The following is a 26,280-nucleotide window of genomic DNA, read 5'->3' as shown; positions in this document are numbered from 1 at the left end:
ATAATTTAAGGACTTTGAGTCAAGTAATTGCACAAAATAAAACTGCCTCTCCCTTTGGTACCATACACACACACACACACACTTTGAAATTCCAGTTTTGAGTTTTCAACTGTGGCATGAGGAGCTCCAATCTTTGGCACTGTGCAGATTCAAGAATCTAAAATACAGCCCTATTTCAGGAAGCTTGCAATCGGAAGGTGAGTCTGGGTACACAGCAGCACGAGGGACCCATGATTGGCCCATGAGTTCCTAGGCGGGTGGGATCACTCTCACCAGAGGGTTTGGAAATGGTCTCATGGTTGTGATGAATCCCAAAAGGAGGCTAATATACATCAAGTTAAAATAAGGTGCTCTGGGGGTGTCAATGAAGCAACGGAGAGCCACAATTTGGACAGCATCTTTGAAAGACATAAGTAGTCCACACAGACTGGCAATATGAAAATTTCAAGTATAAGGGCGGAAAAACTGATTTGGGTTCAAACTTCACAACTATTTTAACATTAAGCAAGGGAATTTGAATTATTTCTGTAAGTGATGAGGAGCTGTTTGAGGTATTTCAGAAAATAGATGACATCAATTTATTCACATAGAGGTTGTCACAGAACCATTCGATTGTCGCTGGAGATGTTTACTACATGCTGGGCATTCTTCAAAGTGCTTTGAAAGTACAAGCTAATTCAAACCTCAGAAGATCCCAAAGAAGTGAATTCATAGAAAGACCTAGATTCTCCTATCTCTCATCACCTAACTCCATCAACTCTCCATTCCTAGAACAAGCAAAGCAGGATTCTACCTCAGAATCTTCCTCTTTCTTCCTTCTGTTGAAAGTATGTTTCTCTCCAAATATCTGCAAGATTTTCTTTTTAACTTCATTCAGATTTCTGCTCATCACAGAGGCCATTTCTACTCATCCTTTGTAAAAGAAAAAAAGAAAGAAAGAAAGAAGTACAGCTAACCACACTCCAACACTCATTCATTTTACATCTTTATCCAGGTTTTTTCTTCAAAGCAATTACTATTAACTTAACATTGAATTTTGATTGCATCTTACCACCCTATGAGAATGACCATGGATTTTGTTGATTTTTCCATGCTATATCTCCAGCTTCCATAGAAATGTTTTAAGAAGTAAATGTTCAATAAATATTTTTAAACAAGTGAGTAAATGAATAGGCAGGCAAATAATTTTAAGAATGTGGCTGCAGGAAGAAATGTTAGGAGATGAATCTAACTTCTTTTAGGTATTGGGTAGTAAGGACTTTCTGTTAAAATGGAAAGGAACTAAGGTTGTTTCTTTAAGAGATAGTCCTAGGAAGATGGCACTTGAAGGAACAGGATTTTGTTCCTGGATGTGAGAGGGAAGAATTGAACCAAGTTTGAATTCTGAGACTTGATTGTCTGAGATAATGTCTCGTACATCTTCCTTGACCTTGACTGTCCAACTGGACTTTAAATTCTGCCCTTATATAGCTCCTCTACTTCATTTCCTCAAGGTCATGACTGACCCAGGAGACTGAAACTTGATCTAACCACACAGATCTCTGGGCTTTTGAGGTCCAAGTCAATTTCTACTACGTTTTCTATGAACATTTGGGGGGCGGGGGGCTGCTGTGTTTGTACTTTGCTCCAATTCATCCTTAGCCTGGCTGCAAGCCATCTGGTTATTCCAAGAAGGTTGACCAGAGATAGGCCACCCAGATCCCATTCTAGGAAGAACAATAAGGCAAAATACAGGGACTGCAGTCAGTAGACAGCCTTCAACTGTCAGCTATTTCAGGTTTGACCCAACTGCAGAGAGCTACCTTGCCAAGTTCATGCCAGTCCAGGAATGGACGCTGTCAGTGGCTGAGCAGGCAGGCACATCAATGCCTGGGCATTTTGGGATAGCTTGGGACATCTCTGACAATACTTGCTTATGTTCCAGCCCTTTGGTGTGGACTCTTTTAAGTTTGCTTCACAGTCTGATTTCTCCCTCTGTCCCATCTTATTTCCTTCCCCTTCCTTTACAGGTGTTGATCCCTGAAAAATGTCTTACAACCCAAACTCTGTCTCAGTACCTGTTTCTGGATAAGCCAGCCTGCAACAGTTGGTACCATCAGTTGTCTAGGAAAGCAGGCAAAAAGGTAGAATTAGAGCTGACTCAGTCACCATCAAAGTGACAATGAGAACCTTATAACTGCTGTTAAGTAGAATTCAGGCAACCCTCAACAGAAGATAGAAGTTCAATAGTTAAATTTTTCAACAGGTTGAATTGGGAGGTGTACTGGTAGGAGATTCCCTGAGTGAAAATATGAGATGCATCAGGTTTTGGAAATATATGAATGGAATAGTAGCTCTAAGGGTAATGGGATTGAATGGCTATCACTCAGCCATTAATGATCCACTGTAGAGGGAGAGTGAGTAGCAATTGGAAGCCAGTTGTGAAAGCCAAGAGCCATCTTTGATTAGGTAGATTGAAATCCTGATCTTCATTGTATGCAGGGTAGAAAGACACCAAGGACCAGGATCAGGATTTAATAATGTTAGTGTCTGAACTTGAAAGACAATTCAGTGTCCAAACGAAGCATGTTTGTTATATCAAGTTCTGATATTGGGACCCTAACTCTTGGGATGGGGATGTCTGAGTGGATGCCTCTGAAGATACTGACTCAGAACCACCTAAGCATACAGACATAGCCTTCCCATCTCCATTAAAAACTACTGTTTCTCCAAGTTGTAAGGAAACATAGAGGTCTCTGTCTCTTGAGCAATTCCCCTCTCATCAGAGAGCTCCTCCACCTTCCCATATAATCCTACATTGGGGTTAAGTCATAGAAAATCCAAATAGGAGGCTCCTGGATTTGATAAGGGAGGCAAGGGGCTATTCCCCCTGCCCCCACTCCCTGAAAAAATGCAATAGCTAATTAGTATGTACTAGCAGGAGACAGAGCGGTATTGTAGGACTGCATTCTGATTCTGACAGTGCTTGGTCAAGGGGACCAGAATATAAAACTGATAAAATAAGATTTTTGACTTGTGAACACTCTCCCAAGATAGAGGCTTTAACACCCAAGGAGATGATGTTAATTCTCTACCTGAATGGGTGCATGAGAAAAGTGATGGCTTATAGTTGGCCAAATAACTATAACAGGCAGTTTAGAAATAGATTAAGAGTTTCAGGGACATAGGGAATCTAGAACTCACAACTAAAACACTTATCTGATGACTATGTTGCAAGGGAATGCCCAGAGGACATATCATCCATTAAGACCATAAGGATATGCTGGTCAAAATGGCACCAATGACACTTATGTGGTTACAGACTCCTCTCTATATCAGGTCTGGCAGCAGGAGACAGTGTTACAGAATGAGGGAGCTAGCTGATAGCCACAGGAGCAACTGGCTCCCCAAAAAATAGAGGCCAGTAGACAGGACTGAACCCCCAAAAGGCTGGAATAGAGAGCTAGTGAAATAACATACCTTTTATATTTCCATCTTCCTGAGTTTACTTGAAGTATGATGACATTCTTTACTATTTTTCTGCCACCACAGTTAATAATAAGGAGTTCACTGTCACATTTCTAATTATTGAAATTATTAGAAACCCCAGGTAACAACAGAGTAAGCAGTTAGTAGCAACAATAGCTAGAGTGGTAGAAATAAAAATTGTCAGGCATACACCTAGACTGTAAACTAAAAGCAATCACAGACAGACAGGATGAGAATTAGTCATTCTAGGAAGTGATCAGTCCCATAAGGAGCAATGTGGGTGTTAAATCAGGTTAAGTTGAAAGACATCAAGAGCACCCATGTCCCACTGTGAGATGCATGGTCTGAGGGTCTAATGTATAACACAGTGATGTTAGCTGATAATAATTGAACTTTGTTAAGACAATAAAACTTAAATGATCATACTAAAAAAAAAAAACACAAGTATATGAGCTGAAAGATGTTAATTAACTCAACAGGGGGAATCCTGTCACACTGTACACATGTATCAAATCATCACATGGGCAGTTTGAATTTTACAATTGTATGTGTCAAGTATACCCCACTAAAGTTGGAGAAAATTGAAAAAAATTTTAAAGACATCAGTGAGCAGAGAGATTGATCCCAAGTAGCAGATATGTACTTAAACCACATCTGTTTCTAGTTTGTGAGGCAAGATTATAAATATGACAAAGTAATTATATGCCTGATATTTGTTTCATTCACTAACTCATTTAACAATTTTTATCCTGAGAACTTACTATGTCAGGTGCCCTTATATGTATTATGTATAATTTGTGAACAAACCACTTATGATATTTATTTCCTTATAATTTTCCATCTAGGGCTTCAACTTTTTGTTTATAAAGGGTTAAAATTTCATTATGCTTTTTGTGCTCAATCATTTTTAACAAAGACCTGTGTTGTTATAAAGCACTGAGTTTAAAAACCCTCCAGGGAAGGCACTGAATTCAGGGGTCCTAAAGAAAGAAAAATACCTAGAAGGAAAACTGGAAAGCTGGGGGTATAATTGCTAGGAAACTCCTTTTTTTTTTTTTTCTTTTTCACCACTATATGAAAAGATGGCATTCATAGAAGTTTAGACATATTGTGTAAAATTATAGAACTTTAGATAAGAAGGTAATTTAGATGGAACTGAGTTTATTATCCTCATTTTTCAAAATAAGACATAAAGAACCAAGAATGGTATAGGATTCATCTGCTTTTAATCCTCCTGATAATTGGAGGAGTCAAGGTTTAAAGTGACAACTCCTTAGGCCAAGTCCAGTTCTCTTCTTAATACATGCTTAATACACACTTTAGCTGCACCACCTGTACAATAGCAAAAGCCACCTCCGAATTACCTTCTTAGCAGAAAATTCTTCCTAAAAGCATCTTTTACATCCGCATTCCTCAGGCTGTAAATAAGAGGGTTCAGCATAGGAATCAATGTGGTATAGAATGCAGAAACAGCTTTATTAATGTCCTGAGATGAACTTGAATTGGGCTGTATGTAAATAAAGAAAAGGGTACCATACAAGATGGCCACAGCAGACAAGTGTGAAGAGCAAGTAGAGAAAGCTTTTCTCCTCCCCTTGGTGGATTGGATATTCAATATGGTTTTGAGGATGTGAGTATAGGAGATGAGAATGACCAGTGCACTGAGTACTCCTGTTAGTCCAGCCATGATGAAAAGAACCAACTTATTGTTATAAGTATCAGCACACGCCAGGGAAAGAAGAGGGAGAATGTCACAGAAAAAGTGGTTGACCACATTCGGACCACAGAAGGGTAAACGAAAAGTGAAGGTCTCATGGGTAATGGCACTTAGAATGCCCACGGCATAGGGCCCCACCACCAGCTTCACACAGACCCACTGGGACATGATGGCTGTGTACAACAGAGGGTTACAGATGGCTAGGTACCGATCATAGGCCATGGATGTCAAGAGAAAGCACTCCGTCACTACAAACTGACCAAAAAACCACATCTGTACAGCACAACCCATGAAGGAGATGACTTTTCTTTCCAGAAAGGTGTCATACAACATCTTTGGAGCAACAGAAGAAGAAGAGCAGACATCCACAAGGGACAAGTGACTGAGAAAAAAGTACATGGGGGTCTGGAGTCGGGAGTCCATCCATATCAGAGTGATCATCCCCAAGTTCCCCCACAATGTGACAAGGTAAACACAGAGAAACACCCAGAAGAGAAAAATCTGTGGGAGGTGATCTGTTAAGCCCACAAAAAGAAATTCGGTCACCACTGTTTGATTCTTATCATCCATTGTTGGGTGATCATCTGTAATGAGAGAAAGGAAAATCTTTTTTTTATAGATCAATAATTAACAAAACTATATAGCCTTTGAATCCATCAGCTGTAATTAAACTATCTATTCTTCAGATATTGCAAATATTTGCTTTTATAGCTCAGTGGTAGTTTGCTTTTTATACCAAACAGTTCAAACATAGCAATCACCATTGAATTTACTGCTCAGCTTTATTGAACCATAATATGCTATAAATAAATTTTTTCAAATCATGAGACATACTGCAAACATTCATGGAATTAATCATACTTCTGGGTTCTAGATATAATTATTCTGCCAGTGGTCTGTGTCACGTGGGTAATTTATTCTTCATGCCTGTGGTTTTTACTTACTTAACTTGTAAGAACAGCCTAAGCATTTATCTCTTTAATTTCACATTTTTAGACAATAACATCTAGTTTCCATTTCCTTTCAGCTGGTTGGAAGAATAATGATTAGCTCTGGCTCCACATCACAGGAAAACTTTAAGAATAAATAAAATGCTCAAATCCTTAGTGTGTTCATCTGGGTCTGATAACTCACACTACTGAGACGGAAAAACCTTTCTACACCACACCTATTACTAGATACTTCTGCATCCTAACAATATGCTAATGAAAACTCTAAAACTGCTGTTTTTCAACATACAAAGAGGGACATTTTCTTTACAGGGGAAAAGAGAAAGTATCACAAATCTGGAATTCATAGACTTGTTCACTTATCACCTTAGTCAACACTGGGGCTGCCCACAGGACCCCAGGCAGGGCCCTAAATGCTGTAGTTTTATCTGTGCAAAAGACAAAGTATTTGTCTTATCAGTCAAATACAAAACTCTCCACAAATGCATAAATGAATATCCACATGTATATTCCTTTTCTAAGGCTGCCACAACAAATGACCATGAACTCGGTGGCTTAAAGCAACAGACATTTACTCTCTCATAGTTCTGGAGCCCAGGAGTCTGAAATCAAGGTGTTGGCAGGGCCATACTTCTTCCAAAGGCTCGAAGGGAGAATCATTCCTTGTCTCTTCCAGGTTCCGGAGCCTCCTGGTGCCCCATGGCTTGTGACAAATTAACACCATTTCTGATCCCATCTCCCCACAGCCTCTACCTCTGTGCGTCTCTGTATCCTCTCCTCTTTTCATAAGGACGCTATTCGTTAGATTTAGAACTCACCCTAATTCAATATGACCTCAACTTAATTCCATCTACAAAGACCCTACTTCCAAATAAGGTCACATTCTGAAATTCTGGATGGACATGAACATTTGGGGGACACTCTTCAACCCACCACAGTGTGTAAACATATGTCATCTCAGGGAACAAGAGTGTTATGAAGAAAAGAAGGCATCTCAGCTCAAATGCTACCATTTGAGAAGGGAATCGGCACAAAGCTCAAACGAAGTGAACCTAGAATTAAACACCAGCTCTGCTCCTTTCTGTGTATATGGCTTTGTATTTTTAATGCATGTTAAAAGGAAATGAAGAATTCTTAGCTTACAGAACTATTTGAAAGAGTGGATTCAATAAAATATGCAAAACACTTGCTATATAGTAAGTGCTCACTAAAAATTAATTCCCTGCTCCTTTTCTTTTCTTCCTCTGCTATGTTTTCCCAGAACCCCAGGTCACCATTTGTCTCTCTCTCATTGTAATTCCATAGCACCATAACATCCCTTTAATAAAGCACTTATCAAATATACTGCATTTACTCCCAAGATAGAACTATACGAGCAAAACAAATCTGCTTTACTAATATTTGTATCCCCAGTGTTTCTCAGAGTGCATGGAGGGGAGAAGCTGATACTCAAATAAATGAATAAGAGGGAAAGAAAAATTGTCACTATAATTTCAACCATATTTTCTCCAACCCTACATCATTTCTGGACAGTATCATTGTATAATTATGAAGATGGCACATAGGTCAGTCTGATTCTCAACAAAGGCACATGGAGAGGACAAGCATATTAACAAACATTTTTAAAATACAGCCAGCAGCACAATCTCAGGTAATGCTGAGATCTTACTTGGAAATGTGAGCTTGGACTGGAGATAAGATCAGAGAATATGCAATCTTCAAATACCGAAAGAGCTATTTTGGCAAAAGGCTATTATGAACAATGGCAGTTTTACTTTTTTCTCTGAGAAGCCCCAGGAGACAGATGTTATCTGAGGGGATTTCAGGTGTAAGGTCAAAAATTTAAGCACAAGAAGGTAATTTTCAAGGAATAGGAAATTCCAAGAATGAGCTTTTGGAGGTACAAAGATCCACATCATTTTAGGGGACACACTCAGGCAGTGACAGGACAGCAGTGTGTCAAGAATATTGCAGAGAAAGAGAAATGAATGAGCTGAGAAATCCATCTGTAGGCATTTGTACACCTGAGTTTCTGTCATTAAGTATGTTATTCTCCTACAGGGTAATGGGATTGTCTTTATATTTTCTCATATTTCATATGAACACTATTTAAGATGTGTAAGAAATAGACTATTAATGTTGATAAGTTCCTGATCCATAAAATGGGAATAGTAAAGGAGGAACAGACTATTTCAAATAACCCACAGAAAGTCAAGGTATAGGACACTGTGGGTCAGGCATCTGAACACTGCAGCCTCACCATTCAATGTGTGGCCCACAAATGAACAGCACCAGCAGCACCAAGGAGCTTATCAGAAACGTGGAATCTGAAGCCCCACTCCAGTTCAACTGGATCAACTTCTGCATTTTAACAGGATCCTCAGATAACACATGCACACATGAAGTCTTCCAAGCACAGACACAGAGTCCACTTACATTTCTCTACATGCGAACGTCCCAGTGAATCACCTGCATAAACAAGGACAATATAAAATGTCATTGTCCTATGATATCTAATAATATTTAATATAAAATGTAGAGGGTATTATGCTCAGTGAAATAAGCCAGGCGGAGAAAGACAAGTACCAAATTATTTCACTCATGTGGAGTATAAGAACAAAGGAAAACTGAAGGAACAAAACAGCAGCAGAATCACAGAACCCAAGAATGGACTAATAGTTACCAAAGGGAAAGGGACTGGGGAGGATGGGTGGGAAGGGAGGGATAAGGGTGGGGAAAAAGAAAAGGGGCATTATGATTAGCATGTTTAGTGTGGGGGGGGCACGGGGAGGGCTGTGCAACACAGAGAAGACAAGTAGTGATTTTATAGCATCTTACTACGCTGATGGACAGTGACTGTGAAGGGGTATGTGGGGAGGACTTGGTGAAGGGGGAGCCTAGTAAACATAATGTTCTTCATGTAATTGTAGATTAATGATACCAAAATAAAATAAAAATAATAAAAATAAAAATAAATTTATAAAAATTTAAAAATGTAATTGCCATTGTGATAGAACTATAGTTGGCAAGAGTGATTGTGTATTTTCTCTCTCCACTAAATTGTTTTGGAAGATGCCTAGGGATTGTGTTTGCTCTAGTCAATGGGTGAATGTCATTTAATGATATTTCTTCTACCAACCTAAGCTTCCAGCAGGACTGTAATCCACTGTAGGTAATATTTTTATTTGCTCATGAGTGGGCACAAATAATTGCAGGAAAAATAATGAAATAGAATTCACATATACTTAGTTTTGAAAAAGTGTAAGTCAAAAACCACCAGCAGTGGATTGCTAATCATGTTACATCACCAGATCCTCACTAAAATAGAGAGTTCGAGAACATTTGGTAACTCAAAAAGAGCTGCTATCTAAGTTTAAGAATGATGTAAATTTTGTGTTGAGTGTGAAACATGCACACAGATATTTGAGCCAAGCTATTCTATTTGGAGAGTTAAAAAATAATAATCTTGGCCATGTAATCATACTATCATTTTATTAACCTGGTTTATCCAAAAGTCTCAGCAACCTTACCTCTTTGGTAAAATCCTTATTCACCTCTGTTAAATATTTCCAAACTATACCAAAATGTGTGGACTCCTGGCCTCTGACAAGAAGAATTAAGTGCCACAATGTGGTCTTCTTGAAGTATTATCATGAATTCTTATATTCTGTTGAAAAAGATGGGTTATTTTGATCCTGATCAATCTGATATTTCAACACAGATAAAATGATTCCTTGCCCTTTTCTGGCTCTCATATGGCAAGTATGAAGTGCCTATTTTTCTTGAAAGAGTTGAGTCAGTTGACACCTGATCCCTAAAGAACCCTGAGCCTCAAGAGTCTATATCCACAGAGAAGAAACTAAACTAGATGTTACAGAATTTGAGCCAATTATCTCACAATGGGATTTTTTTCCTCTGGGGAAGTCTTCTGAAGAAAAATATGCTCTCATCTTGGGACCATCTTTGAAAAATGGAGCAGAGCTGTATTGAACAAGAAGCACTGGATGCTATGAGACAGAAGTTCACAATTGAAAACTGTCCCTGAAAGTTGGTACAGGTTGTTTTGGGAGACTAGACACAAGTGTACAAAAATCAAACAAACATGTAGCAAAAAACTACACAACATAAAATACCTTGTTTTAAGTTTATTTAGAATAACTGGGGTAAGTTCTCAATTAAGGAAAGGACTCCCAAAGACCATTTACAGGTATACTTTTATACAAGTAACGTATCTCTAGGGGTCAAAAACTCCACACACACATTTCTGGTTATCAGTGAAATATGCCATATTTTTTACTTTTAAATGATTCACATTAGGTCATACCCGAGAATAGAGCTTTACAAACTAAATCCCATGTAACTTGTAATCCATACATAATTAGAAATCAAAGGGCCTGGAAAATTCCATAGCAACCACTATTCTAAGTTTCATATGATAGTTTTTATAAGATTTCAAGAGGAAGAGTTCATTTTGGTTTGAAATGATTAGTTTAGGTCATAGACTGTTTAATAAATGCATGAAGCACCTATGCATTTGTTGCTTGAACTTTCAAAAATATCCTCTATAATGTGTGTTATAGACTGAATTGTGTCCTCCCAAAGTTTATCTGTGGAAGCCCTAACCCCCAATATGACTGTATTTGAAGATAGGGTCTTTAATGAAGTAATTAAGGTTAAATGAGATCTTAAGGATGGGACTCTACTCCACTGGGACTAGTGTCCTTATGAGAAAATGAAGAGACACTGGAGAAGGCATACACAGGAAAAGGCCATATGAGAACACAACAAGAATGTAGGAATCTGCAGCCAAAAAGGAGAATTAATTTATTTCATTTGTGCCACCCAGTCTACAGTGTTTTGTTATGGCAGCACTAGCAATTGGATAAAAAAAACTTTCTGGAAAGAAATGAATGTTAAAGAAGGATAACATTAAAGTTATCAAAGAGAAAGCAAATGAGCATTACAAAGAAATACAAGCTCTAGTTATTTGAAAAACAGATTTTTTACACAATTCGTCATGCTTTTGCTTCTTCAGTTTTCCCTTTTTTCTCGGAGCAGTCCAATCAGATGTGATTATTTTGTAATATCTAATATGCTTAAAGTCCTGTCTGCTCGTCAGGCATGCTCTAGGAACGAGCTCGTCCACAGTCTGTAATATTGTAGTGCTGTCTCCACTTCCTCTCCTGACCTTCACTCTTGAACCCACTCTAAGTAGGCTTTTATCCCCATCCCTTCTGCTCTTCTCAGGGTCTCCAATGATGCCCACATTGCCAAATGCAATGATAAGTTACCAGTAATCATCCAATATGATGCAGTACTTCACACTGTTAATTACTTCCTCTTTCTTGAAACAATTTCTCTAGGTGGCTTTTTAACACAAAAGTCTCCTGATCACTCCCCACTTCAGATGCCAGTCGCAAGTTCAGGTTGTCACCTGAGCTTCTGACCGACCAGTCATAGACTGGAGGTTCCAACGACCTCTTCCTCGCGTTTGATTAATGTGCCAGAATGGCTCACAGAACTCAGAGAAACGTTTTATTCATTAGAGTACCAGTTTATTATAAAAGGTCATAACTCAGATGGAAGATGTTAGTAGTGATCTTGTTTTTATAATTTAAAGTATTTTATGTGTACTGCATGATAAAGAAGTAAATCTTAGAGTTATTAGGTACCAAGATTTTCATTATAAGATAAAAATGTTAAAATATCAATAAAAGAAGTTAGAATTAATTGTGATGTTAAGTTTGAATTGCAAATATAAATTAGAACTTACATCTTTCTAAAAAATGTAATTCCTAGCTCTCTTCACCAAGAAGGCACAGAAGTGATGGCATGCCAATTAGAAGCAAGACAACTAACATACAAATCTTGATTTCTAAATGCAATTTTCCTCTAAAAATACTGAGCGTTCCTTAGCAAAAAAAGCTGAATCAGGATCTAGTATATGAAAAGCACAAGGTGAGACTTTTGCCAGAAAGAGGTCGAAAATTAATGGGATCCTGTCAAAAAGACACAGCACAACTTCAAAACACTGAACACAATGTTCATCTGTTTGATAGTATAAAAAAGTTAATATGAATAGAAAGAATTACAAGGATAATGCAAGAAAGAAGGGATCTCAGAGTGATTTGCCCAGCTCCTACAGCTATTCTTCCCAAGAGGTGTCAGTCAATTCTAGAAAAAGCACCCAAAGCTAAGAATTTCTGTGACACAAAAGGGAATTCCGGGCTCTCCAGGGAGAGGTCCTTGGTCTACCATCTCTATGCAACCAACAGGAGTAAGGTGGACAAACCAGATTAGCCTTCATAAAATCCATAGCCAGGTTTCTCTCATCTCAGTCCCCGATTCACATTGTCCAAGACTGCTGATAACATTGTCCAGGATGGATTACTAGTTGTCCTACTCACCTGGCAGAAGCAAACATAAACTCTCTCTAGAGTAAGTTACTATATGAAGCCTCAAATTATCACTTTTATTTTTCAATGCTGGCTATAAAATGCAAAATAACTGAGCATATAAGCACATGATTTGAAACCAAGGAACAAAATACGATCATTTAAATATGCACATATCAATATATTTTACACATTAGCTAGGTCTGACCCCACCTTTTTTTTTTTACAAAGTTTGATCAGGTTAAACTTTGACTTGATTTTTTTCATCTATCAACGATTGTATCAGTTTTCTTCAAACCGAAGTATGAATATCTAATTCTTTCTCTACTTTGCTGTGCAACGTTTCAAAGAGCTATGTTTCCCCTAATGATTCAAATTCAGGTCATTTCCTTTTATTCCCCCTTTAAATGATGCTGCAACATTAGTGTCTGGTATCTGTATTTCTATAGCGTAGATTTCCAAATGTAAGATAGGTCAAAGATTGTGTGCATTGTAATTGAAATCATCAAAATTATTTTCTGAAAATGTAGCTACTGTAGCTAAATGTAAAATCAATGTCCATATCCAAATGGTAACCTGACCAGCATTGCACATAATCATTTCAATGTTTGCCAATTAGATAGAAGGAAAAAGGAATTATATTATCATTGTAATATTTCATTTATTTGAGCAACTGTGAAGTTGAATTTATAGATATGTTTATAAATTTATATTTTCAGCCATTTCATTTCTAATTGTGTCAACTATCCATCCATTTGTTGGTCTACTTCTCTACTGTATTTCATATATATATATGTATGTGTACATATATGTTCTAACACTACTATTGGGACATTAACTCATTGTGAGTCACTTGTTTTGCAATTGTTTTCTCACTTTCATTGTTCAAATTTTAAAAAGGTCTATGAAGCCTTTATTAATAAACTCTATTTATATATTGATTTCCTTATAACATTTGCCTTTCTGGTCAGGAATGAAATGCCTTCCCACAAATAAGAATATATAAATGTTCTCCTAGATTTTCTTCTGGCATATATTACATTTATACCTTTAATATACCTGTAAATTATTTTGTATTCCCCATGATTTTACAAAGGAGAAGACTGAAGTTAAAAGAATATAAACAGTATTTACAATATATAAGTGACCAGGTAACTAACAGATCCAGGAATTAAGGAGAGCTTCTAATTCTCAGTGCAGTGGTCTGTTAACCACAAATTGTTGAATCATGTCTGTGGTGCAACACAATTAGAATGCTATTTTATCAACTTTCAACTTTTTTCCTTTCAAAATTTCTCCTGAATGCATTTTGTACCTCCTTGTTCCTCAGGCTGTAGATGAGGGGGTTCAACATGGGGATTACCACAGTATAAAATAAGGAAATCACTTTATTGCTATCCAGGGAGGAAGTTGAGCCAGGCCGAACGTAGATAAAGAAAAGAGACCCAGCTAGGAGAGAGACGGCTGCCAGGTGAGAAGAACAAGTGGAGAAGGCCTTCTGCCTCCCGTCAGCAGTCTGGATCTTCAAGATGGCCACCAGGATGCAAACATAGGAGACCGCGATCATCAGGCCGCTGAACACTCCTATGGCTCCAGCCAAGTTGAAAAGCACCAACTTATTGACCCAGGTGTCTGCACACGCTAGGGAAAGCAGTGGTGAAATATCACAGAAGAAGTGGTTGATGATATTTGGACCACAGAAGGGTAAGCAAAAAGTGAGAACCGTATGCGTCATGGTGCTCAGAAGAGCCATGGCATAAGGCCCCGCCACCAGCTGCACGCAGACCCTCTGGGACATGATGAGCGTGTACAATAGGGGCTTACAGATGGCCATATACCGATCATAGGCCATGGAAGCCAGGAGGAAGCATTCAGTTGCCACAAAGAGTCCAAAGACCCACATCTGTGCAGCACAACCCATGAAAGAAATGCCTTTTTTCTCTGCAAAGATATCGCATAGCATCTTGGGGGCAATAGAAGAAGAGGAAGAAATATCTACAAAGGACAAGTGGCTAAGAAAAAAGTACATAAGAGTGTGGAGTCGGGGATCCATCCATATGAGGGTGATCATCCCCAGGTTACCTCCGAGGGTGACAAGATAGACAAAGAGAAGTGTGACAAAGAGGACAATCTGCTGAAGGGGATGCCCTGTGAGGCCCAAGAAGAGAAATTCAGTCACTGTTGTCTGATTCTTATCTCCCATTGGTCAGTTGTAATCTGTTATAAGAAAAAGAATTTTATTATTTAAAAAAACTATGTTTAACAGTTATAAATAATATTTTAAGCCAATGACAGATTATCTTAAACAAGTCTATAATTAAGGACAATTATTGAAACCATAAGACAATATTCCTAGATGCTTGGTCTAGGCAGCTGTGCAAAGATACTGTGTAAACTTGGGCAGTTCACACTTGATCTGGTTCTCTCTCCTATAAAAAGAGTCCAACTGTATTATCTAGAATTCCCTCAATGTATAAAAATTGTATTTGAAATAAGAATGCTCTCCATGTTTCAGCTTACTGTATGATGGAATAATAAAACCCATTTGAGAATATCCTTAATGGGAATACTGTAAAAACCAGTGAGATACTCAGATTCTAACATCAGACATCTGGGAAAGGCTAAGCAGGGAAGTTCCTGTTTTTATTGAATGATCACTACCATTCTAATATTATTAAGACACTATTCATATGTGTGTTTGTCGCTCTATTCCCTACCCCCACTTATAAAAGGGTATGGAAAGGATAATGTACACAGTTGGCACTGAGGTCACTCATACAGGAATAGGATGCTATGGAAGTAAGGGAAAGGAACTGCCTTTGAGTTCAAGTGACATAGCAAACGTTGGACAGCAGCTTGTCATGAAAGTTGTATAGAAAATTAAGCATCTATTCCACCAAAATGACATCAAATTTTTAAATGTGATTTCCCATATTTTATATAAACTTCTTTTAAGGCATTTATCTGAAATCTTTTAGAAAACATCAGCTATAGTAATAATATATGTAAAATATCAAATGCATAATTCTTTATGCAGGGAACACACCCAAGAAAATATTGCTTTCTGACTCATTAATGAAGGAAGAAAAAAATTAAGCTGTTTAAAATTCCGAGTAGAACAGAAGATCATTAATAGGATAAGTTATATGAAAAACATCTGGTTTTAAAGAACATTTATTATGACTTAGATTAATGTTCTCTTTAAATAAAATTATAGCAAAATACTACTCTTGAATTATATAGTAATATGTGCAGCTTGATATCTGATTTTAACAGTGGCTATTTGACTTATTATTTTATCATTATCATGATTTGCTTATTGCTATATGAAATATGTTTTCAGCAGTCACAAAGACAATTCTAGGCTCATATTAGGAGCATTGTCCATTGCATGAATGCTTTTGTTATGCCAATCCAAATATGTCAAAATAAGTGTGTGAGTGTAGGGGCTAGTACAGACTGCTTCTAGTTTGGGGCCAACCACTAATTAATTTATTTGAATGTAATTCATTTTGAGTATTCCATAAAACAAGGAGAGTGATCTCTATGCTTCGTTCATAGCTCACGTTCTGTGACCTTAGGATTCCTCATGGACATTGCAGAATCTCTTTATTATAAAGAAATAAACAAGAAACTGTTCAGAAAAAATCACATAAACCAGTTGTTTGGTCTCACAAGGATGTCAACAAAATGCCAATCTGCTCTCTTTAGAAAGCCTGGGATGGGTGGGGTGGGAAAGTTGCATTCCCAAAGTTCAAACATCCTGATGTTTCTCTACCATATTTCTAGAAACTTCTTATTATCCAAAGAGCAGTGCACTCACTTCTTTAAGGATATCCTTGATGTATCTCCATTAACTAGTTCAAAGGAGGTGATCATTTTCTAGAAGTAAAGATGGAACATTCAGCTCACGGTGGGAACCTTTCCCAAGAGGCATGACTTTCTAGTTCCTTGATAAAGAAGGCAGATTCCCCATCTTGAAGGGCCTGGGAGTAAAGAGATACTCCTTGACCTGCACATTGATTTAATACAGCACAAAATAAATGATTTTTTCTTGGGAGTTTTCAATAATTTAGAACCAGGTCCCCAAAGAACCAAAACCTCAAGAGTTTACACCTGAAGGGACAAAATTAAAATGATCTTGGTGGCATGGGGACCAAGTATTATTTCCTAACTGATCTCTCTCAAAGAGAGGATTCCTAAGAAAATAATGTAAGTTTTTTCCCTCCTTTGGGATCCTTCTTGCCAAAAGAGAGCTCTTTTCTACACTGGAGAGTGACACATTGAGTGCCCACTGTCAGCTGGGCTGAAATCTTTTTGCTGCCTGGATTCTGAAGCCACATCACCTGGGTGTAAATCTCGATTCCACAGTTTTACTGATTGTGAGTAAAGTTTTTCACTTTGAGGAAGGCTTCTAACTTTGAGCACATTTTTAAATCTCCCTATGCCTCATCCTTTTAATCTCTAAAAAAAAAAAAGAAAACAAGAGTATCTATTCACAGAGATGTTGGAAGGATTTTATTAACACATTTAAAGTACTTAAAAGAGTGTCCAGCACAGAATCAGTACTCAGTAAGGTCAGTTGTTAGTGTAAGGGAATCACGGCACGGTTGTGGAGACAATACCTAGAAGTAAAAACAATACAGCAGCTCAAAGTAGCTTTTGCTTCCCTCCAGGCAAAAATAAAACACAGTCCTGGAAAGACAGATCATTATAAAGCATGAGGAGAGGGGAGCATTTCAAGAAGGAATTAGTCTGGAAAGATAAAATTAGATAAATGGAAGTGAAGAGAAAGCTATCTCAGGCAGTGCAGGCAAGATGAACAGAATCAGGAAAGCACCAACCGCAAGGCAGTCTTTGGGGCTGGAAGGGTCACACGAGAGAGAAGAAAGCACAGAGTCTAACAGCACAAGTTAAACTCTCTCATCACCACCTTCTTTGAGGACCCTGTTTATGCCATCAAGAAGAGCTAATATCTCATTCTGTCAAACCCCATAATCTGATTGGTAGTTCATTTTTAACTCCTACTAAGTATCTATCTCAGAAGTTTATTAATAATTAGTGTTGTGTAAGTATTCATTGAATTAATGGGAAACACCCCCAAAAAATCTATAATTCATAATTATTTATATTCAGCAATTAAAATTATGTTACATGCTTTTAATTCAACATGGCAGGGGAAAAGTATTTCTGTTATTCTTCTTAAAACCAATTAAAAGCATTAAGAAGACAACAAAAACAGATTTTAGAAATAAGTGAATGACACTGTTAAACCTAAAAAAGGAAAAAGCAAATGGAAAACATGGGGAAAAGCACTCTAGTAACAGAGAAGATTATAAGAAAATTCTTCTTTATTACATTTTTAAAAATAAAAACATCCATTCTGTGGGATAATAAGGTTGAAAAAAGAATAACAAAATTATATTAGACAATGGGAAGTAAGTTGGGGGAGCCCAGGAAAGAAAATTATATGAGAATTGTCAGTCACATGACATAAAACAAAAATATATATATAAACACTACTTAAAACAATCATGGAAGACACATGAGAAAAAACATTTTAATTTTTTTAAATGTAAAGATAATACATAACTTCAAAATGTTTATACAGAAATGACTCATAAAGCAGAAAGGAAGATCTAACATACAAATAATTGCTCTCTGAAAAAGAGAAATGTAATTTGTAAAAACCTTTCTAAAACCTACGAAAAATCTGTATGTATGGAATAAAATAAAATAATATGTCTTCCAGAAAGAATTATCATTTATACAACATTGTATTCAGCAATAGCAGAATGCATACTGATTTAAGTGTACTTAGAATATTTACCAAGATAGATTATATTTTGGGTCATAAAATAAAACCTATGTAAGCACCATGTGATCACTAGAATAATGTCCCTTCCTCAAAGATTTCGGGTCCTAATCTATGGAACCTATAAATATTATTTGATTTGGGTAAAGGCTTCTTTGCAGATGTAATTAAATGAAAGATCTGAGATAAAGAAGTTGTCCTAGATCGTCTGGGGGGGCCCCAAATGCTGTAACAATTGCCCTTATGAGAGAGAGGTGGAGGAGATTAGAGAGAGAGAGAGAATCTGAGGAGGAGAAGGCAGTGTGAACACAGAGTGAGGGATCGGTGAGACGTGCTCCCAGGTCAAGGAATTCCAGCAAAGCTGGAAGAGGCAAGGCATGAATGCTCCCCCACCTTCTCTGGCGGGAGTGTGGCCCAGCTGCCATCTTGATCCGGCCCCAGTTTGTGATAACGTGTTACAGCAGCCATGGTAAACTCATAACGGAAAACAGAAAAATAATGGAAAAAACAATAGAGAAGGAAGCAGTTTCTTTGAAAAGATCAATAAAAGCAAGAAACTTCTTACCAGATTCATCAGAAAAAAAGAAAACTACCGATATCAGCCATTAGAGAAATCACAATACTATATAAATTCTACTGTAAGTGCAAGTGGTCTGCACTAAAAATATATACAGATTTCTGAGAATATTACAAAGGGCGTGGCTGGTTATTCAGCTACCTGGAAAATGCAAGACTGAAAGAACAGAGACAAAGAAATCTGGGAGAGGAGCATGTAGATGAGACTGTGGGTGTTCACACAATGTATGCAGATCTCTGCGTCTTGTATTATTAATGTCAGTATCACCTGCTGCACAAGTCCCTGGCCAAGTGGAGAGGAGGGTTCTACCGGTTGATGTTAGCCAGTCTTTATCCTCAGTCATCTCGGTGCTGACACAGTGGACTCCTGAACAGAGCAGCCGTGGTGACAGGAAAGGAGGCCACGCATAAACCCAACAGCATGAGCTCTCTCACCACGGCTAACCGAACAGCCTTGCTGTTTCTGCTGAGTGTTCATCTTGTCAGTAAGACACTGACTCTGGGCCATCGGTATGGTCCCATCCCTTGAGGAAACTGACCTGCCACATGGTATGAAGTTGGTTGTATCAGACCACTTCCACATTGGAGGATGCAATGTTTTGATCTTACTGGGATTAACACATGTTTCAGACACAAATTTTCTCTCCCAGGCTGTGATGCTTTAACTTACCATCCAAGAGCTCACAGAATGTCTGTGTGATCATCATGGGTTTCACCTAACAGCACTCAGTCTAAGGGACACGGCTGGTGGCGAGAAAGAACAAGATAGACCTAGAAGCCAGCACAGCCTCCTTTACACTGCGCCGTCCAGAGCTACCGGCTAGCGGAGTGCTGGAATGGCCTCACGAGGAAAAAGACAGTAGCATGGGCAGAGCACTCTTACTTCAATATGCTCTATATACCGCATATACTTTGAGCCAATGGTCATATGATATGCTGTGTAGGTCCCTGACGCCTAGACCCTATGGGTCTGGGATCCAGGAGATGGAAGTAGAAATAGCAGCCCCTATCACAATTACACACAATGACCCACTGGGAAAGTTTATGTTTCCTGTCACTTCAAATTTAAGGCGGACGGATCCTGGCATTTCTTTGCCTAAGAACATTCACTGCTTACCTGCCTGACAGGCCCAAAGAACTGGGGAATTAACAACCCCCAAGAGCAGTCTTCAACTTGTAAAGATGGGATCTGGTGTACAAGCACTGCAGCCCTCTGGTCCCCCAGGTGGGCTGACTCTGACTTCCAGAGCGCCCTGGACCGCAGGAAGCCCCAGCCGCGCACCGTGATAGCTGCTTTTTACTGCTCAACTTCCTTTCCTGTCTCAGTTCCTCACTCCTATACTGGTGCTTCCTTCACCTCCCGAATAAATTGCTCAAACTCGAATCCTCGTTTCAGGTTCTGCTTCTAAGAAACACAAACTGAGAAACCAACCTGGCCTAAAATGAAAGAGAGAAAAGTATTAATAGGCGGTGATGAAAAAACACAACATCCCCATTCGTGTTCTTTTGTTTGAATATTTCTGAAGTCTCTCTCCAAAGACAACAAAGATAGGTGAAGTTCTTTTCCTTAGCTCCGAGAATGGAGCTAAGCATTGGTCTGTGTGTGTCTGGGTGTGTGTGTTACCTAAGCACTTAAATCTGCCTTGTGGGAGACTATCTGCAGTTGACCTTCTATTTTGGGGAAAAAAAAAAAAAAGTGAGACCAGATAAATTCTGAAACATAACAGAAGTTATGCCTCTCTGGCAGGATCACAGATCACATTTATTCTCTCTTTTTTCTATTTAGGTATATTTAACAAAGATTTCTAATAAACATAATTCCTTTAGTCACTTAAAAACCTAACTTTAAAGTTCTTAAGATAAACCTTTGGCTAACTACCTCTCCATGCCCACTGAATGATTGCTAAAGGACTTCTATCTGTAAACACAGACTTTCAGACCTGATTTGCTAAATCACTATTACACAAGCTGCAGCGTCTCCCAAATAAACAAGCAGGGTCCCTCTAGTGTTTTAAGAAAGAAAGAACAGCCCTGGGTCCTAAGAAAGAGAGGACCGAAGAGCTGATAGTGGGGGACCCCAGACTTCAGCATGGAATGAAGCCAGCTGCAATTTAGACTAAATAGATTTTTTTTTTTTTGCAAGCCAAAATGCTATCCAAAGTCATGCTGCAGTGCAAAAGGATAGCAGGAGAGACTGTCAGCCTTCCTAGATCTGAGGAGGCATTAGCAGCAGCCATATTGGTTACAGAAGTTTCTGTCCATACCACCAGGAATAAAACAAAGATGCGTATGTGCAACAGGTGAGCCTCAGGTGGTTTACAGGAGATTTGATGAAGTTTATGTCCCACGCTGCACAAAGCTGCTCTCTTTAATTGCTCAGAGTATAAGTCCTTTGACGTTCATTTACTGTCACCTTTGACATGAAGCTTCCCCCATACCCAGATTAGTGTCATGCCCTGAGGCACTGAATTCCTTGATATTTTAGCTGGACCTCTCTCACTACGGACATCACAAATACACATAATAAACCAGATGACCAAACACAGAGTCTGTACTAGATAGAACTCTCCCTGAGGGCTGGACACGTATTGGAATAAGCTCTGAATTCTCTCTCCCTATACTGCCTAGCAAAAAAAAAAAAGAGAGAGAGAATCCACTAATTCACACTAATAAATATATTATTTTCAAGGCAGCTTTAAAAGCTGAATGGCATATAGTGTCAGTTGTACCAGGAGTGGGCCACCATAAACAAGAAAATCAGCAACCAGCTAGTCTAAGCCTTAGTTTCTTGATCTATAAAATGGGAATAATTACCGTATCTCCATAATAGGATTCGAACAACGATTCAATGTAGCATCTTAGCACATCATGTAAATATCTTAGCACATTTTCTGTCAAACAAGTTGTCAGTAAATGTTAGCTATCATTTAATTATCATTACAATTGGTTCAGTAAGAAAGAAAAAGATGTAGAAAAACAAAAGCAGGAAATCTTTTAAAAAATATACTCAGCATCAGGGTTAAGGGTATGTATTCCTGAATTAGTACTTCCTAAGTCTGACCTGAGATCAAACCCCAGCTCTGTCATTTATCAAATAGATTGCGTGCTCTCTCTGCCAGTTTCCTCATTTGTAAAAGAATATAACTGTTCGGTCTAAGTGACATAATACACCTGAAGTATTTAATACGTGTGATTTTTTAAGTAAAATACATATTTGGTGATCAACTTTTTGGCTATTTTCCAAACGAGAAAAACAACACCCAAAGTAGTTGGGACTTGTTCAAGGTCATAGAGAAAAGTAGTTTCATTGTCAGAGTTAGAATCCATGTCTCCAGACTCCCACACTAGTGCCAAAAAAAAAAAATTGCTAAGACCTCAAGACAATAAATCATAACTAGAATGGGTCTAGATCCGACCATACTAAAATTCACTGACGCAGCCTTTGCAACCTGGCCAATGACAAGAAAAGGCCAGTAGGTGGCAGTACATTCACATACATAGAAGTCGGCCGTATGGCTTTCTACTCTTCAAATTCACAGCAGAAAATCTACAACTCAAACATCAATATCCTTTATTTGCCTGCAAAGCTCCCGATATCCCTGGTTATGAGCTCTGTTACAAACACAGAACAGAATTTCTCAGAACAGTTTGCTCCTGAAATCCTTACTCTTAATTAATTGATTTGCTGAACGAAAACCAACATTTTAAAGAACTCACGGAGCATCATTGCATCTAAGATCGATCCATTAAATAAATTCAGTGTTTATCAAGTAGAGGATACTACTTTATGTCGTATAACCATTCAGCGTTATGGAGGTAACGCTAAAATGCTTCACTTCCACCTCCTAGTGCATCCCCTCCAAAAAAACAAAATATTTGAAATAAAAGGAAACTGAGGATTGCCCATTCTGAGATAAAAGTGTAAGTGAAAAATAATTGAGAACAAAAGTACACAAAGTCTCTTTTGAAAGACCTGATGACATTGGAAATTAAATTAAATTATTGCTTTATCTAGAGTACATCCATGAGCAGAGGAGTTTGCCAGTAATGAATGGAAACCAAAAAAAACTCTAAAAACAGAGGCTAAAGGTAGAACTTCCTATCCAACTGGTTGTATTGGGCACGGAACTCCAGAGTATCATTCTTACAGCAGCTTAACCAGATGCCACTAAATATTCAAATTTTAGCCACAACTCCCTTCCCCATTTTCATTTCCATCAAGCAAGCTTCAAATTATCCTCCAGGGAGCCTGAATACATGAGGCCCATGTGAGTTTCACTGTCTATGGAAAGTAAGTAAACTGGGAAAAATCATAAACTGTGTCTCTACTTTTATGTAGCATTCTCTTGTGAGTTTTTGAAGGCGTTTAAGTATCATTTCCTCCCTCCCTCCCTCCCTCTCTCTCTTTTTTCTTCTTCTTTCTCCTTTTTTGAATGGGGAGGTTTATGACACCTAACATGTCTTTTCCAGAGCGAAGGGCCTGGTTTCTCTCCAAACCCCTGGAGGTAGACCGTGGAACACATTGTTTGTAAGGCCTTCCACTCACACCTTCTGCCTCCAAAACATTTCTCAGAAGAGGGGGATGTCCCGCAGCTTGCTAACCTGCACCATCTACACAAAATCTGCAAGAGTTGTTAAGAGTGGTCATTTATGAAGTCTGGGTTGTGCTGTTCTTCTTTGTATCTGTATGTTGGTAGATCTTAGGATTGAAGACACATTTGCCTTTAACTAGTAGCACTCCTTCATGCGTGGTGGATTGACTATAAATAAATTAACAGATGTATCCTAACATAATTTCTAATTTAATGTCATTACGCTTGAAAGTCTTTCTAGACTCATTTTCACATGACTGTGTTGAAGAAGCGCAAGGTACCACTCACTCTCTTGTTATATTCTTTGGCTCAGATCAGAACCCATCAATCCAATTAGCCTGGAGACCAAGATTCTGTACTTGAAAACCTAAGCAGATCCTGGACTAGGACTGTCCTAAGTAAACTCATTTGTAAGGTCCTTGGACAGCCACTCAACTTCCTCTCATGACACTTCAAGTCCATGGGCTTAACTTTCAAACATCAGTGAATCTTCTTTGCTGAATATTCAGCATACTTACATATATACTTCTATTTGGTTCTCTGCAGAGATGGAAATAAATGGCCACATGCCTACCTCACAGACTTAATGATGGCTATTAACATGCCATGTAGCCTCTTTCCCCGCCATAAGGGCAGACAGTTGGATGACATCAGAAAGAATACTAAGTTCAATTGCTAAAGTATATTCCAAGGAGAAAATTTGGTGTAATATTGCTTTAGGTGAAGTAAATTTATAACTAAAAATCTATTAAAATCACACCTTTTTTTCCAGTTCCAAGAGGTCTTGTTAATCTTCCATGCTACAGGGGTTTCCTCCCATTTGCCAAAACAGTGAAAGGGGATTGATCGCACCAATTTCACACAAAGCACTGGTCTTTCTAGTCAAGTATATTTGGGTAATTGATTTATTCATGCTCACATAAAATATTTACCTGAAGGGTTCTCCAGAGATTATAAAATATAACTTAATTTACAAATAAGACAGTGAATGTCTTACACACACAACATGACTCATGGTCATGAAACTCTTTAGCCACAGAGGTCTAGGCTGACTATAGGAGACATTGGTGCCATGGCAGAAATGACTTTAATAAAAATAATATTTAGGTCCTATTTGGGGTAGAATTGACCCCATCTTAAACTAGATGAAGTCCACTGACCTTTCCAGGTTCCAAAAAGTATTCATGGTCACAATAATCTACATGGCATTTTAAGTTTCTATCAAAGTCCTTGGTGCCCCCATTTAAGATTATTTGCAAACACCTCATGACTTGACTTACCTACAGTTAGGCAATGTCTGACATGCCATGATTAAAATAGCATTCCTTTACCTTAAGGTTTTATCCACCTGTTACATTTGGAATGCAAATGTACTGGGTGAGACATTACCAGTCAGTCAACCAGTAACTCTTCAAAGTGAAAGAATTCCTTTCGCTCTACTGTTAAGAGCTGTTTAATTCATTAGCTTCTTTGGTCATGCTTTTAAGGAGTACCTACTCCTATAAAAGACTGAGCTAAGAGGTGATGGAATTCATCGAAATGAATAAGACAGGATTGCTGTCTTCACAGATTTCATACTCTACCAGGGGAGAAAGGGATTTAATAGGATGTGACATGTCATAGCAGTTTTGTGTGACATCTCACAGTAGTTTTGTCAAAACATGCATTTGCTGCCACAGTGCACTGAGAACAAATTTCATCTAAGGGGGAGGAAGTCGGGGAGAATTAGGAAGGTTTCTTAGAACAATCCACAGAAGATTTTGGTGGGAGAATGTTAGAAGAAAATATGAAGGCATTCTATATCTAAGGAGGATGGAGGGGAAAGGAGTGTAAAGAAAGAGAGAAGAGAATCAGGTATTTGGGTTACTCAAAGGCTAACTTTATCAATTGCCCATTTGACCTTGTCCAGCTAAACCTAAGATGTGCTCAATACATGAGCTGAAAATATGTATAGATTTTTACTGTATCATATCCCAGAGTGAATACAAAATTAATGTGAAGCATCAGTCACACAGAGTTGGATAATTGAAATGACTCGTGAGACTCCAGTCTAACATCAGAGAGGATCAAGACTTCTGGACGCAGCCCCCAGGGTCATTCTTCAATCACATAAGATACACTTTGTATTTGAATCATAAATGACTAGGATACATGCAAGATAACTTTGTCTCAGGAGAAACACAGTCTTATCCAAGAATTGGGATTTGTACCACTCTGGTTCTGTAGCCAGAAAAAGGCTGCATGACCAAGAGCAAAAAAGAAATCAAGAGAATGTAACAGAAATTTGGGTGCCCACCATCTATCTGTTTTTATGAACAAAGTGAATAAACTAGCACAGATTGCCCCCCATATCTCCCTCAGACATTAGCACAGGAATGTTTATCCTTAGGTAGCTGATTTCATTCTGGTTTGGCCAAGGGTCAGCACCTTGGCTCCAGGCATCTCTGGAAGTAAGCACAGGATTGCAACAGATCAGCTAAGATCAATTCTGTATTTATAACTTGTATTTATAACCCATATGTCCTCAAGCCAGGAGAAGACAAAGTGCTAACACAATGGTAGGAAATACATCTTTTGGCTGCATTCCTACCGTGCATCCCTACCTTCTCCCTATTCAAGTATTTCCCTTTCAGCCCTTGTTGGGTCTCAGAAGGTGCCTGAAGTCTTCTTGGTCGCTAGCTGAGCCTGCCAACTGCTCTTCCTCCTGGGGCCAGACTTGGTGGTCATGAAAGTACCTCCAGCTCCTGGCTGACGGCTCTCAGCTCTG

At 38.4% G+C, this 26,280-nt stretch overlaps 2 protein-coding genes across 3 annotated transcripts in view; both read right to left on the bottom strand.

Moving 5' to 3' along the window:
* Positions 1-4,828: 4,828 nt before the first annotated feature.
* Positions 4,829-8,679, bottom strand: LOC118909748 (olfactory receptor 5G3-like). Its single transcript, XM_036880487.2, has one exon. The coding sequence runs from the start codon at positions 5,753-5,755 to the stop codon at positions 4,829-4,831; it is 927 nt and encodes a 308-aa protein (XP_036736382.2). The 5' UTR covers positions 5,756-8,679.
* A 3,733-nt stretch (positions 8,680-12,412) lies between these two features.
* The window catches only part of LOC118909747 (olfactory receptor 5G3-like), a 37,895-nt gene continuing 24,027 nt past the window's right edge, over positions 12,413-26,280 (bottom strand). The window contains exons 2-3 of one of the 2 annotated variants that reach the window (XM_057507068.1): positions 16,354-16,412; positions 12,413-14,747 (exon numbers count right to left, since the gene is read on the bottom strand). In XM_057507068.1, the coding sequence (XP_057363051.1) occupies positions 13,795-14,733 (939 nt within the window). In that variant the 5' untranslated portion in view covers positions 14,734-14,747; positions 16,354-16,412 and the 3' untranslated portion in view covers positions 12,413-13,794. Of the gene's footprint in view, positions 14,748-16,353; positions 16,517-26,280 lie in introns of both variants that reach the window. The other variant, XM_036880486.2, reaches the window with a different exon arrangement.

This window comes from Manis pentadactyla, chromosome 9 (assembly GCF_030020395.1).
Source record: "Manis pentadactyla isolate mManPen7 chromosome 9, mManPen7.hap1, whole genome shotgun sequence".
Taxonomy (NCBI): domain Eukaryota; kingdom Metazoa; phylum Chordata; class Mammalia; order Pholidota; family Manidae; genus Manis; species Manis pentadactyla.
Note: the sequence above shows the minus strand (reverse complement) of the source record. Positions and strands in the feature narration are given on the sequence as shown.

Excerpts from the sequence above, each read along its gene's own strand:
- LOC118909748 (XM_036880487.2), bottom strand. The coding sequence starts at position 5,755 with ATGGATGATAAGAATCAAACAGTGGTGACCGAATTTCTTTTTGTGGGC.